Source organism: Ascaphus truei, chromosome 5 (genome assembly GCF_040206685.1).
Source record: "Ascaphus truei isolate aAscTru1 chromosome 5, aAscTru1.hap1, whole genome shotgun sequence".
Lineage (NCBI taxonomy): Eukaryota > Metazoa > Chordata > Amphibia > Anura > Ascaphidae > Ascaphus > Ascaphus truei.
The window spans coordinates 40,081,342-40,094,024 of record NC_134487.1 but is presented as its reverse complement, the minus strand read 5'-3'; the positions used below and the strand labels follow the sequence as shown (position 1 = coordinate 40,094,024).

The 12,683-nt window shown below is 42.4% G+C and overlaps 1 protein-coding gene across 5 annotated transcripts in view; it reads right to left on the bottom strand.

Annotated features, from left to right (window-relative positions):
* PRKAR2B (protein kinase cAMP-dependent type II regulatory subunit beta) overlaps positions 1-12,683 on the bottom strand; it is a 173,642-nt gene that overhangs the window by 111,083 nt on the left and 49,876 nt on the right. The window contains exon 1 of one of the 5 annotated variants that reach the window (XM_075599709.1): positions 1,738-1,860. The exons of the other annotated variants lie outside the window; for them this stretch is intronic. Within the exon in view, the coding sequence (XP_075455824.1) occupies positions 1,738-1,792 (55 nt within the window). The 5' untranslated portion in view covers positions 1,793-1,860. Of the gene's footprint in view, positions 1-1,737; positions 1,861-12,683 lie in introns of those variants that run through there. 5 annotated transcript variants of the gene reach the window in all.

Below are 12,683 nucleotides of genomic sequence, written 5' to 3'. Positions count from 1 at the left end.
GAAGCAGGGATATCCTGAAAACATGACCTGTTGAAGAGGGTTTGAGGACTCGAGTCGAGCACCCCTGCTCTAGGCGTACAATGTCACGTGCCACATCTGAAAATTGTTCAAAACACTCCTGCGTGGAATTGTAGAACTTCGCTGTATCATCGGACCTCTAACCATGTCATTGTTCTGCCACTGCACTGCATTTTTTGTATTCGCTTTATACAGGCATACCCCGGTTTAAGGACACTCACTTTAAGTACATTCGCGAGTAAGGACATATCGACCAGTAGGCAAACGGCAGCTCACGCATGCGCCTGTCAGCACGTCCTGAACAGCAATACCGGCTCCCTACCTGTATCAAAGCTGTGCGCAAGCGGGGAGACTATAGAGCCTGTTACAAATGCGTTATTTACATCAGTTATGCACGTATATGATGATTGCAGTACAGTACATGCATCGATAAGTGGGTAAAAGGGAGTGCTTCACTTTAAGTACATTTTCGCTTTACGTACATGCTCCGGTCCCATTGCGTACGTTAATGTGGGGTATGCCTGTACATTGTACTACTGCCTTATTTATGTAGATCACATAACAATTTTTTTCCCAATATATACATTTATAAAAGATGAAGTAGGCAGAGTTGTTACTAAGGAGAAATGCAAAATGTGCATTTCAAAACATAAAAAGATTGGTGGTGGGGGAATCTCAGTTTTGTACTATGACAAAATTGTACTGAAACATGCTAGTGGATGGGCCAAGAAATCTGCTGAATATCAATGAAATTGAAGATACTGTAATGTGGTTCTGTCTCAAAGCAACAAAAAAAAGTACTTCCTCTTAATAAAACACGTTCACTATATATGAAATTCCCCTTTATATCCGTTAGGAGAACATAGCATTATAAACATATGATACTTTCGTAATTAAAACGAGCGAGAGAAGTACGAGTGGAGCATCAGCAAATCTAACAATGCCCGACCGAGAAAGACATGGAGCGTACTGTAAATAATTTATCACAAGAAGATCATTTAATCCTTTTTCTTTCCATAGTTCCCCTTCTGGCAAAGAAGTCACAAATCCTACAGAAAACAACCAGTACCAATCATTCAAAACATTCATTTCCTACCAGGAATGCAGCCTCTTCCTTGCAAAACATCACAGTGCTTATTTATTAAAGGAGAACGCATAGCATCAATGGCAGAGATTTGACCGTGAGATACGATTTCTGTAATATTCAAGGTTAATTTCTCTGTAACGCAAAGAATAATAATTTGTGAGTCAGTGAAAGCACATGGAAGCAACACTTTTGCTGTAGCAAATTAAGGCCAAAAAACTGACTTTTTTTTATTTTTAATACATTTTCCTATTTTAGTGTTGAGCAATTATGCATTGTTCTCTGATTTATAAAACCCTAGCAACAAGCCCAAATATATTTAATAGCACTAAAAATGTTTGATCAAATACTTCAAATATCTACACTGCATACAGATTTTTTTTTCTGCAATGTTGCATTAAAACTATTACTATGAAGTTATTTCAAAAGTCACAAGAGTTATAATCAAAATAATTCACAATATAACGTCGCTGCTTTGTGAAGGTTAAATTCAAGCTAAAAAAAATGATCAGAAAAGCAAATCTTAACACCATGATCTGCTTTCATAAACATGAGGTGCAACAACTGTATTCATCTGGAAATTATTGTAAGGAAATCATAGAGCTCTAAGATGCTTAAAACACAAGATAACTTACCACTGTTGAACTGGATGCCTTTTTTCACATTATAAGATCCAAATTTAGCCGTCATTTTCAACAATGCAAAAAGAAGAAACCATTGATTCCCCCGGCATCATCGTCACTCTCTGCTCTTCATGTCAGTATCAGGTTTTTCCACCGCCTTAAGAATGACGCAATCAATTAGAAGTATCTAAAGCCACCAGGCACACGTGCTGTGGCCAATCCTAGGCTACCAAACCTCATTAATTACATACCTCGTGGAATGACAATTCAGGTGCAAATTGCAGCCTACAGAATCTGGGCAGCCTTACTGTGAAACACTGGCTGTCAGGTATGCTTTGCTCAATATATCCTGTACCAAATGTATTTTTAGACCAGCAGAACTCAGGTTATGCACATCAATAACTATAGAATAATAGATCTTGTGATGCTTGGACATGGTGTTTCGCTTAGACAAGAATTTATCATTAACATATAATATACAAATAATTATTGAAGGAAGTCAGTACATGTAGCACAGTGGTCCCCAACGCCCTATGATGCCCGCCAAGCCCTTTTGTGGGTGCCCACCAGGGCCGCCGACAGGGGAGGGGGAGAGGAAGAACAACGGCTCTTCCCCCTGCAGCGGGCCTGGCCTCTCTCGGAAGTTAGGTTGTTCGGTGCAGCGCAGGAGGCCTCCAGGTAAGAAGTATGTGTGCGTGTGTGTGTTTGTTGAATGGTGGGAGGGGTGATTATTATGTGAATGGTGGGAGGGGTGGTTATTATGTGAATGATGGGAGGGGTGGTTAATGTGAATGGTGGGAGGGGTGATTATTATGTGAATGGTGGGAGGGCTAGTTATTATGTGAATGGTGGGAGGGGTGGTTATTATGTGAATGGTGGGAGGGGGGGTTATTATGTGATTGGGGGTGGGGGGGTTATTATGTGATTGGTGGGTGGGGGGATTATGTGAATGGTGGGAGGGGTAGTTATTTGTGAATGGTGGGAGGGGTGATTATTATGTGAATGGTGGGAGGGGTAGTTATTTGTGAATGGTGGGAGGGGTGATTATTATGTGAATGGTGGGAGGGGTGGTTATTATGTGAATGGTGGCAGGGGTGGTTATTATGTGATTGGTGGTTGGGGGGATTATTATGTGAATGGTGGGAGGGGTAGTTATTTGTGAATGGTGGGAGGGGTGATTATTATGTGAATGGTGGAAGGGGTGGTTATGTGAATGGTGGGAGGGGTGGTTATGTGAATGATGGGAGGGGTGGTTATTATGTGATTGGTGGGTGGGGGGTTATGTGTTTTCGGGGAGGGGTTTTGTATTGGGGAGGAATTGTATATTGGAAGAGAGGGCAGGGGTTATGTGTATTGGGAGAGAGAGGTGAAGGCGTGAGAGGGGAGGGAGAGGTGTGAGGGAGAGAGTTGAGGGCGTGAGGGAGAGAGGTGGGGCAATCGACGGATGCTGCATACCTCTCTCTCGTGCTGGAGGCCTCTCCCCACGGTAAGTGTATTTTGTGTGGGCGTGCGTTAACCGGTTGGTGCCACTCTCTCCTAAACTCTCAAGTGTGTCAAAAAGGAGCCTTGATCTGCCACAATGTGTCGGTGGTTTTCGCAGGAAATCTTGCTGGAAAGATGACTTACTGAATTTAAAGAAGGAGAAATAGCCCTGTGACTACGATTCTGACCTCACAAATAATAGAATAAGTACCAGACAAAGTTCCTGCACCTTGCGCCCTTGGGAAAATCAGTGGTTATTCACGATTACTAACCTACTTTAACAATGTATGTTCATTATTTTATTTTAATTAACTTTGACGTTCCAACCCTATTGTACAGCACTACATAATATATTGACAGGTTATACATAAAAGATAATAATAATATTATAGGCTAAAAAATTAGAACAGTCAGAGATCTATCTTTCAAAATTATCTCAATTCTAAATTGCAAGGCCTAGGAATACCCAAAAGATTATTGAAAAACAAATCACAACCTAAATCCCCTTTTCTCTGCCTCTACAATAGAAAAAAGGTCAAGAACACTACGACCCATTGGAAGCCCAGAGTAGATTCCCCCAGATTTTTTCTCTCTGGCAAAAAGCATTTTTACTTTTATTTTATTTCAAGAGGCAAATTCCAAGATGCCATTGGGAGGAGATAGGGACAATTGCTTAAAATCACAATGGGCTAGGACCTTAAATAAACTGTCACCAATCTTCCCCATCCGTAAAGGATCGCTGAATTTGCCACTTTCTTTGGAGAACATATTAAAAAATCTGTTTTGGAGAAGGGAGACTGGAGATGGCTGCTGAAATAAACAGTCTGAACCCTCCAGACAATAATCACTGACACAGAGATGGAGCCCATACATACAGTATACATTTTTGGGGATCTTTTATAATTAAGGACTACAATCAAAATCCCCCAAACTCTAATGGGAGACTGAATACAAGCAGCAACTTTCCAGATAAAAGTAAACCCTGTATTAAGTATATTTACCCATATGATGGATTCTTAAACTGTGTACTGAGGACCAACAGGGATATCAGAGACACACAATGGCTTTATTTACCTGGCGCCCCTGAAGATTTAATTCTGGCAGCTGTGTCCTGCAGTCTGTATTTCCTATCACTGCCAGCAGATGAGAGCTAAAGATGGATTTGCATATTTAGATTCAGTATTTTTAAAATATAGCTTATGAATATAAAATCTATTTATGATCAGAGCTAAGTATGGTGGTCCTTCATACAATTATTAGTAGGTCCTCCATACAATTATTAGGTGGTGCTCCATACAATTATTAGGTGGTGCTCCATACAATTATTAGGTGGTCCTCTATATAATTATTAGTTAGTCCTCCATATAATTATTAGGTGGTGATCCATACAATTATTAGGTGGTGCTCCATACAGTTATTAGGTGGTGCTCCATACAATTATTAGTTAGTCCTCCATACAATTATTAGGTGGTGCTCCATACAATTATTAGGTGGTGCTACATACGGTTATTAGGTGGTGCTCCATACAATTATTAGGTGGTCCTCCATAGAATTATTAGGTGGTCCTCTATATAATTATTAGTTAGTCCTCCATACAATTATTAGGTGGTGCTCCATACAATTATTAGGTGGTTCTTCATACAATTCTTAGTTAGTCCTCCATACAATCATTAGGTGGTGCTCCATACAATTATTAGGTGGTCCTCCATACAATTATTAGGTGGTCCTCCATACAATTATTAGGTGGTCCTCCATACAATTATTAGGTGGTTCTTCATACAATTATTAGTTATGCCTCCATACAATTATTAGGTGGTGTCCATAAAATTATTAGGTGGTGCTCCATACAATTGTTACTTTGAAGTGGTCTGTGATAAGAAATGTTTACAAACCTTCAGTTCTATAATATACTTTGTATTTCGCTTTTTGCCGAGTTTCTACTTTCTTTCACTAAAGGTGCAATTCTAAAAGAACGTAAAATTGTTGCTTTTTTAATCTCCACTTCCTGTCAAATGATCGGCTAGGAAATAGAAAAGCGTACGGGAAAGATACAGGACGTCAGGCGCGGCCTAAATTTTAGGTTACAATATTTTGAAAGAGAAAAGAAAGTAGGTGCAGCACTACAACAAAATCAGTAGGTACTGTGCCCAGAATAAAAATGAGTCCATGCAAAGACTTTTAATCATTAGCAAACATCATACAATAAAAGCAGCAACATTTACAAAGGGAGGGAGGTGTTTCTATTGTGGCTTTATTGCAAGAAGTCTGCTAACCATAAAAGCCAATATTTAGTAAGTGGTGCTATGATACAAGACCTTACTTGAATGGTGTCTTCCGGCTCTGGAAGTTGTATTACGGGATAGCACGGCTTAGTAAATATGCGATCTAGGACATTTGGTCACAGCCGTTTTGCCGCGACTAAATGACCGCTGGCACTTCGCCACAACTCATCCCGCTGGGACCTGTCACCGATCGCCGCTTCAGTAAGCCCTTACGCTAAAAACCCCTACCCTAAGCCCTTACCCTAAAAAACCCTGCACTAAGCATTCACCTAAAACCCTGCAGGCATCCCAACTGAGACAAATACTCCTCTGGAATTCAGAGGTGAACACAAGAGGGTGGGTAGATATCGAGAACCATGTATGAATCCCAACGATTCAACACTCTCTATTTATATGGGACAGATTGAGGCATAGGTATAATTTCTCCAACACTAATTCAGGTATGACCCAGTTGTTCTATAACCCCAGTTTATTCCTGGGTTGGCAGAGTCTAGTTTTACAGCCTGGAAGGGGGCAGGGATTGTTCGAGTTAAAGATCTGGAGTCGGGTGGGAATATTAAGAGTTTCCCTGAGATTCAGGACAGAGAGGGTCTGCAGTCGAGAGAGCTCTTCAGAGAAAGCACTATGCCATGTCAATACACTCTACCTCATCCCCTGTGGTTACAATCTATTTTGAGGAGCTATATGACTCGAGGTATCTAGACAAAGGGCTAATATCAATAATATACTAGCTGCTCTTGGATATAGATATCAATGTGAAATGTACATATATGCTTAAATGGGAGGCCCCATATACACCGTTATAAAGGAAAAGACATACAGGCTAATATTCCACTGGTAGCCTACCTCACCCCGGTCCGGATGCATGCGATGAATAACACTCTCTCTCCTCTATGCTTACGAGGCTGTGGACAGAGGATTCCACGCTCATGTATGGTTTTCCTGCTCGTTACTGGCTCCCTTATGGAGACAGGTTTTTTTTTTGTATTAATTCTCGAACTGAAACATCTGTGGTCCCAGGCCCCTGGCTAGCTCTTCTGGGTAGACCTCCTCCCAATGTGCCCAAATACTCCTACAAATGAATGCTACATGTGCTTTTGGCCACTAGATGCTGTAATAAACAGCTGATTCCCAAAATATTGATTATTAAATGCAGAGTATGGCACGTACTCAAGATGGTGGGCCACTGCGTATCTACAGGAAAAATACCATAAATGTTCCCATGTATGGGGATCTGGCTAGCACAAGGGGTAAATACGGGGTTGGATACCGATCTAGCCTTGCTACGGTACGAGTCTTTGTCTAGGCTAAGGAAAGGAAAGCTATAGATGTAGGAGATTACCAAACATCTAGTGCTGAAAATTGGAAGAGCCACGAAAGGCAGTTGTGTATCCCCCTCCCAACACCCCTCCCTCTCTTTTTTTCTATTACCTTATTTTATCCCTCCCTTTATCTCTCTCTCTCCTTTTTCTATGTTGGTGTGTCTTTTCCTTCTCCCCATTTCCCCGACTAATATGTATAACCACTCAGTTAGACTCAAGGTTTGTGATGTTCTGGGCATCTGTAAAATTGTAAACTATGTACTGTATGTACAGCTGTATGTACTACCCTACCTGTCTTTCTAACTATCGACCTGTCTCCCTCCTGCCTTTTGCCTCTAAACTCCTTGAACGTCTTGTATTCTCTCGCTTGCTCCATTTTCTCAACACCTATTCTCTCCTAGACCCTCTACAATCTGGCTTCCGCACTGCTCACTCCACGGAAACAGCCCTCACTAAAATAACTGACGACCTCCATGCTGCCAAAGACAAAGGTCATTACACTCTGCTCATATTACTCGACCTCTCTGCAGCATTTGACACCGTGGACCACCCTCTTCTCCTTCACATTCTCCATACTCTTGGTATTCGGAACAAAGCTCTATCCTGGATCTCATCCTACCTCTCCCATCGTACTTTCAATGTCTCTTCTGCTAACACCTCCTCCTCCTCTATTGATCTCTCTGTGGGGGTACCCGGGGGCTCTGTCCTGGGACCCCATCTCTTTTCTCTGTACACACTCTCTCTAGGTGACCTAATAACATCTTTTGGGTTTAATTATCACCATTATGCTGATGACACACAAATATACTTTTCAACACCCGACCTTATACCTGCTGTACAAACCAAAGTTTCTGAATGTCTCTCTGCTATATCATCCTGGGTGGCTCTCCGCCGCCTTAAACTCAACATGGCAAAAACAGAGCTCCTCATACTTCCTCCCAAACCTGGCCCTACTACCTCCTTCCACATTACTGTTGGAACTACGATCATTCACCCAGTAGCCCAAGCACGCTGCCTAGGGGTCACACTCGACTCCTCTCTCACATTCGCCCCTCACATTATAAACATTTCTAAAACCTGTTGCTTTTTCCTCCGCAATATAACAAAGATACGCCCTTTCCTCTGTTGCTCGACTGCTAAAACTCTGACTCAGGCCCTCATTCTCTCCCGTCTCTCCCGTCTACTGTAACCTCCTGCTGTCCGGCCTTCCTGCCTCTCACCTGTCTCCCCTAGAATCTATCCTAAACGCTGCTGCCAGAATCACTCTCCTCTTTCCTAGATCTGTCTCAACATCTCCCCTCATGAAATCCCTCTCCTGGCTTCCGATCAAATCCCGCATCTCGCACTCCATTCTTCTCCTCACTTTTAAAGCTTTACACTCTTCTGCCCCTCCTTACATCTCAGCCCTAATTTCTCGTTATGCACCATCCCTACTCTTGCGTTCTTCTCAAGGATGTCTTCTTTCTACCCCCTTTGTATCTAAAGCCCTCTCAAGCGTAAACCCTTTTCACTGACTGCCCCACACCTCTGGAATGCCAATCCCCTCAGTACCCGACTAGCACCCTATCTATCCACCTTTAAGACCCACCTTAAGACACACTTGCTTAAAGAAGCCTATGAATAGCACTGTGGATATTCTGAACACATGATACATAAAGCTTGGCCCCCTGCAGACGCACTTACCAGAACTCCCTCCTACTGTCTCTGTACGTTCTCCCTACCTACCAATTAGACTGTAAGCTCCTCGGGGCAGGGACTCCTCTTCCTTTAATGTTACTTTCATGTCTAAAGCACTTATTCCCATGCTCTGTTATTTATTTGATCACCACATGTATTACTACTGTGAAGCGCTACGTACATTAATGGTGCTATATAAATAAAGACACAATACAATACAATGTACTATGTATTGTTTACATGTTCCCTTACTCCTTCCTTTTGTATCATTTTAAACCTTAATGAAAAATACAGTTGAAAAAAAAAATACTCTGTTTTTCAAGGCGTCCATCAGATAGTTTTACCCTGATAAACATATCTGCCAATGAACTCCAGATTGCCTGAGTGATTATAATCCAGCCATGATTTTGTTTGCAAACTTTCGGCAACTTTGATTTTATAGAGGAAGATATGAAGAACGACTGGCTTCTGACAAGAGAGACTTGGACTTCGTTGGAATGAACCTTTCCAGAGATTTCAGCAAAGCTTTTACGAGCCTATGCAGTATCAAAGCAGCAAAAGCAAAAAGAATGGCGGGGCACAGAATTGGATCATCCAGTGCTGTGTGCCGCCATTCTTTTTGCTGCTTTATCTTCTATGACACGGCAGGAGCACGCCCAACAGAACGTCCAGGGTCAGCGGTATTGTGAGTGCCAAAATACACCCATTGTACGGGGTGTCACTCACTTTCATAAGTATCAAGAATATTGGCCAGTGTGGTGTCGGTCTAGGGCTGACTGTGCGAGACCGTTCCTGGTGTGCGATCCTCGGTCTTTAAGCCTCTTCTGCTTCAGTCTATGCCTCATTTTGACTGACCCCACATTTACATGGGCCCCCCTTTATGCGCTATTGATAAATGCTACAAATACCGTCTGTTCCTTATTGTCAGGACTCGGGGCACACGCTGCCCTCTGCGCTGCCCTTCCCTAACTGTACCGCTGGCTGCGGCCTCCTCTGTTCCTGCTGTGCACGCACGCCGGCGACGCCGGACTCACGGCCGCTCCGCTTACAGGGCGTATGCCGCGCAACTTAATTTATGTACTGCATCAGCCGGGTAATTCCGCCCCCCGGCCATCTCCGTTCTCAGGCTCAGCTCCTCCCACCATCCTCCGGCAACAAACCAGGCCATTAAACACTGCCCTATCACAAAGGGCTCCTGGGTGCGCCTCTGCTCCGCCCCTTCCTCCCATTGGTCCTTCTCACTTTATAACCCATGTGATTCCTCTCCAGCATCGCTCTGCATAGTTTGTCTGCCTTATGCTGTTACTCACTGTGCCTAGCTCTCTCTCTGTTTCAGCTTTGTTACCGAATCGGCTTGTCTTCCTCCCCTCTCTGGCTCTACGACCTCAGCTTCCACACGACCACCGCTTACCTCTCGGACCCCTTGATCTCGGCACCTGGACCCCTATTTCCCGGAACATTGTAATCCTCGACCTCTGGCTTCGGACCTTACTACGGCATCTTCTCTACGCCCGGATCTGGCAAGTACTCTACCTACCCTGGTACCCCTGGCCTTGTCCACGCAACCAATCCACACTCCGGGCACGCTCTCACTACTGCTGGTGCGTGGTTACTCACTTTCCACCTCAGTATTGGGGGTTAGTCTGGTCTGCGGGCAGAACAGCGTGACACTTATATAGGACAGTTCCACATTTATTCAAGGTTTATGAACAGTCAACATTGAAATAGACATTACCACTATCATAGAGGTTTTCGAGGCACCGACTTTGGATTTATTTCTTCACAAACTTTTCTTCGCAGTATCAAAGCAAATCATCACAAAATTGCTAACTACAGCTTCAAAACTGTTACTCTTCAGTATGATCTTTACATTGTGTAAAACACAGTCAATATGCATTTGACTAGCAAAACAACTAGAGCCATGGAGATTTACAAAACCAGACCTGAAAGGAACAGGCTTAAGCAAATGTAAACATCAGCCCATGAACAGTGTTCGTGTGATACAAACCAAAAGGACATGAAACCAAAACAATATGTACTGGGGAAGATTAATGCCAGTTCCACAAACTCTGTTCCAAGAATATTTCCACATTACAATCCCTGAAATAACTATGGCGTATATCAAGAAATTGTCAACTGTTAAACTAGACTATTTCTCCAGTGGTGTCAAACGTTGTTCACTGTTTGAAGCTTTTCATTTTTTAAAACAATTATTACATCTTCTGCAACATAGACTACAACAAGAAAACCAAACGCCTTTGGCCCTGTTGAATCAATATTGCGGAATCACATTTTTCTAAATTCAAACAATAACATCACCTAAAATAACAAAAACGCCCTTGCCAGCAAAAATACTTCCTAAGTCATTATAGTTTGAAATAGAGTTAAATGATGAAAATAGGTTCTATGTACAAAATGTATAAGACGTCTGCTCTGTTAAAACACGGCAGATAATGTGATATTACCTAAAGAGAAGCAGTGGCTCAGTGAGTAAAGACACTGACTCGGTAAACAAAGACAGAGTTTGAATCAAGAGATTGCAGGGAAGATGCTAGAAGATTAACACAATTTCCTGGTTATACAATGGTGAGCTACAAAGACGAGACGATGTGTGTATAATTTATGCGTTCATGCTGTATTTTTACACATTTTTTACTTCAACTTTGACGTACCAGCCACAGAAACTAGCTGTGTTCTTACTGGATGCTATAAAAAGCTCGTATTGATGAGCTGATATCTTGGGCGTCACTCGCATTTTAGTGAGCCCTCTGCAATAAAATGCAGTAACAAAAATGTCATTACTGTTCATCATGAATATAGTCAGCAGTTAATCTCCCTCTTCATGCCCTAAGAAAAATAACTCAAAGCAGCTCCTCTTACACACCATTAATTTTTTACACGAATGTTGATTAAGGAGACCAATCTGACTACACCCCTTTGGGCGCCCCCTATACGTAGCGCCTACGTCACGGGATCTGGCACTCCAGTGGCCCCATGATGTACCAGTTATGTCATTATCTCCCTGCTGGTTTTTCAAGGGGAGATCGTGAATGCAATCTATGTGCAAGTTTAACGGAAGGAGGAGAACTCCGCCCCAGTGATCGTGAGGCCTGGAGGGGGCCGCAACACTCAAAAGGGTTAAAGAAACAAAATCGGTCAATCTCCTTTTAAGGATCTGTAGAAAAATATATCTTCTGGTGTGGGGACTAAAGCCTTATCGTTTCCCAAGCACTTATATTATTCCGGGGGAGGACAGAGGATGGGTTCCCGATTAGGATAAAGCTGATGGTTCACCTGTGATGCCGTCCAAATCCTAGCAGAGAAATAGCTATAAGGAAGAATTCTTCAGTGGATGTTATTGTTACACACAAATCAACACGAGCCGTCCTGGGAAACATCTGGTAAGACGAGTTACTGCGGGATGTGGGAGCTTGAAGTGTACCATGATACTACATAAGTCACCATACCACCCAGCACTGTTAGGAGGAAAGACATTTCCACTGCATCCCCACTCAGCTCTCTGAAGGTAAACTATTGCTTTAACCCTTGTGCTCTAGAGAAGTCTGCAATGCACTGCAAGTAACAAAGGGTTCACCGGTCTCTGCCACCGAGGCCTGTGAAGCTTTGCAGAAAATGGAATCTCTCAGTGATTTGTAAAATAAATATTTGTTCCTATCTTATTTCTCATATACCACTGTGCACAGATTTTTTTTTTTTACCATCAAGTACAAGTCTCTCTACCCCATAAAGCTTACAATGCAATTTGTAGTGCATGGGGTAGGGGGATATAAACCAACATGTCCAACCGACCGTCTAACTTCTTCTCCTACATTTCTTTGCTACTGTCATATTTAGCCAAATCTTTTTTTATTCTTTATATGATTATTATTGCCTCGCTCTGATTATAGAGCGCTGGTTTTTTTTAAAAAGATATTTGCAGAATGTGTACAATTGTTGCTGATTCTTGGATTTGGTTGTGCAGTCTAATTATTACATGGGCTCTACTTACACTTGCATATAAACCTAATTAAAGTGACCTGCACCATTGAAGTGATGTTCTCTGCCCTTGTGTTCTAGAAGGCATAATAATTACACGTGTATAACAGTGCATTGCATCATTGCCAAGGTGTAATGTTCACACATTGAAGCACAATGCACCACAGAGTTTTGCTTTCTTGTGATTTTCTTAAATACC